Source organism: Brassica oleracea, chromosome C7 (assembly GCF_000695525.1).
Source record: "Brassica oleracea var. oleracea cultivar TO1000 chromosome C7, BOL, whole genome shotgun sequence".
Classification (NCBI taxonomy): Eukaryota; Viridiplantae; Streptophyta; class Magnoliopsida; order Brassicales; family Brassicaceae; genus Brassica; species Brassica oleracea.
In genome coordinates, this window is record NC_027754.1 from 24008298 (window position 1) to 24010508 (window position 2211).

General features: G+C 39.5%; 1 protein-coding gene across 1 annotated transcript; it reads right to left on the reverse strand.

The window, feature by feature from the left end:
- Positions 1 to 453: 453 nt before the first annotated feature.
- On the reverse strand, positions 454 to 1754 carry LOC106304403. Its single transcript, XM_013740813.1, has one exon. It carries the CDS (start codon positions 1662 to 1664, stop codon positions 498 to 500), a length of 1167 nt encoding a protein of 388 aa, XP_013596267.1. The 5' UTR covers positions 1665 to 1754; the 3' UTR covers positions 454 to 497.
- Positions 1755 to 2211: the final 457 nt, after the last annotated feature.

Here is a 2211-nt window from a genome sequence, read left to right on the forward strand (position 1 = left end):
TGTAACCATTTTAAAAAATATTTTTTTACTTTACCTATTTAATATAATTTTATCATATATTAATTAATATAACACGTCTATAATACATAATATAATTATATAATTTATATATAATTTTTATTTTCTTGTTTTATAATAAAATTTTAGTTAACATTGATGTATAATAATATTATATTACGAAATTAATTAATGTGTTATTTTATAAAAATATGTATATTTGTAAGTAAGATTTGCTAGATTTTTTCTCAACAGATTTTGTTATAGCTAAAAAAATTCAAATTTGTAGTTAGTTTATTATTAATATAAATAATCAAATATGTCATTTTTAATTGGTTATACTATGATTTGTTAATAGTAGATAAAAATATAATCCTAAATTAATAGATTAGATATAATTAAATTTTATTTTGAAAAAGAAAATTTAATTTTGTTTATTAGAAACAACATCATGAACAAGTTTAGTTTTTGTTTATTAGAAACACACGCATGAACAAGTTTCACAGCCGGGAAACCCATTCACCAAGTTTTTGGACTCTTTCGATAAGCTCCGGCGATAATATATTCGCCGGTTTTCTTTCTTTCTCCCGTCGAAATTCGAAACCAAGAGCATCCGATACTTCTTCGGAGCTCCACCCAGTTTTACGGAGCGACTCAGATAACCGACCCACATTCAATAGGAGCACATCAAGAACCGTTTGATTGTCCAGAATTACCACTTCACTCTCGAAGAAACCAGATGCTGACACGTGGATCATATCGTCGATATCGGATTCCTCCCACCCGCCTCCTCTCAAAACCGAACCGATCCGGTTTACGTACTGGTTCACCCATTTCGGAGTTTCCTTTCTTGGAAGGTCAGGCGATGTAGAGTAAGATGACCATGATGATGAGGTCGAGCCAGAATTTCTCCGGCAGTTCTCCACCGCCGCCTCGCTCCAAAACTCCACCCATCTCGAAGTACTCGACCCGATAACCCGACCCGAATCAAAGCTCATCCGAGAGAAGTTCGTGGATGATCCAGAAGACGTCTGCTTGGTGAGAGTTTCGGGGGTGCCAAAAGCAGACTCACGCTGGAAAAACTCGGATAGATCCGACCCGCAGCAAAATATCCGAGTTTCGTCCACGAAGAAGACCGGGTTACACGCTAAAGATGGGTTACAAGGAATGTAACAGTGATCGAAAACGGGAATCAACAAAGGAGCTCTCTTCAAGGCGTTTCTCGCGACCCGTAATGCTTTTTCCGGGTCGGGTGGTTTCAGGCCCCAAGATTTGCACCAGAGACTGTTCTTCGCGACTTGGAGCGACACAGCCGCGTTTGGTAAATCGATCATGGCACGGAGGTGGCGACGAGCTCCGGGAGAGCGCCAATCTGGGAAGCCTGCGTCGGCGGAGAGGCCAGAGGAGAGGATAACACGGAGGTCCGGTGGGAAGACGAAACCGAACTCGGCTTCGACTCGGGCGAACTCGGAGTCGGAGAGACCCGGTTGGATTTTGACGCCTGAGTTCTTTATACGTGTGATTATTTCATCGGGTAAACTGGAGAATGGTAGGAGGCTGTTTCTGACCGTAGGAGTAGATGGAGCGGCGGCGCGGGCTGAGAGACGGCGGAGACCAGCTGCGTGAGCTTGAGTCAGACCGGTCGTTCTCTGGTCAACACCGATCATATTTCTCCAAGGAAGGTTGATGAGTTCGGATGATAATAATAAATACTTGGAGTAAGAGAGAGGGTGCTGATTGAATGAGAAGTCTCTGTATTTATAGTTCTATATTGATGTCTTTTCTAGTTGTACATTTCTTCACAAACAAGTAAAATAAAACCAAGAAACTCGAAACTGTCTTGACCTTTTATTTCAAACTCGAAACCTCTGATAGGTTCATATTTCTTTTTAATCCATTCACATTCACTAAGATCCACAATTCACACTCTCTTCAGGCCCAGCCCAATTCTAACTGGCTTGGCGGCGACGGTCCATCCTTTCCACACCATAGTGTAGTATCCTATCCTTGTTCAGATTTAAAATGTTTTTTTTTGTGCAAGGAAAAATAACGCTGACAAAAAAAAAAGAGAGAAAATAACAAATCTCCTTTTCATTTAGCTAACTTTCGTTCCAATCGAAAATTTCGTACCCACAATTAAATTCTATTATTTATATATACATACATATATATGAATTTTTAGAACAATTCCCACCGGTTGTGTTCTAATAAAAC

Bases quoted from the DNA above. Each gene is read 5' to 3' on its own strand.
- LOC106304403 (XM_013740813.1), bottom strand. From the start codon at position 1,664: ATGATCGGTGTTGACCAGAGAACGACCGGTCTGACTCAAGCTCACGCA.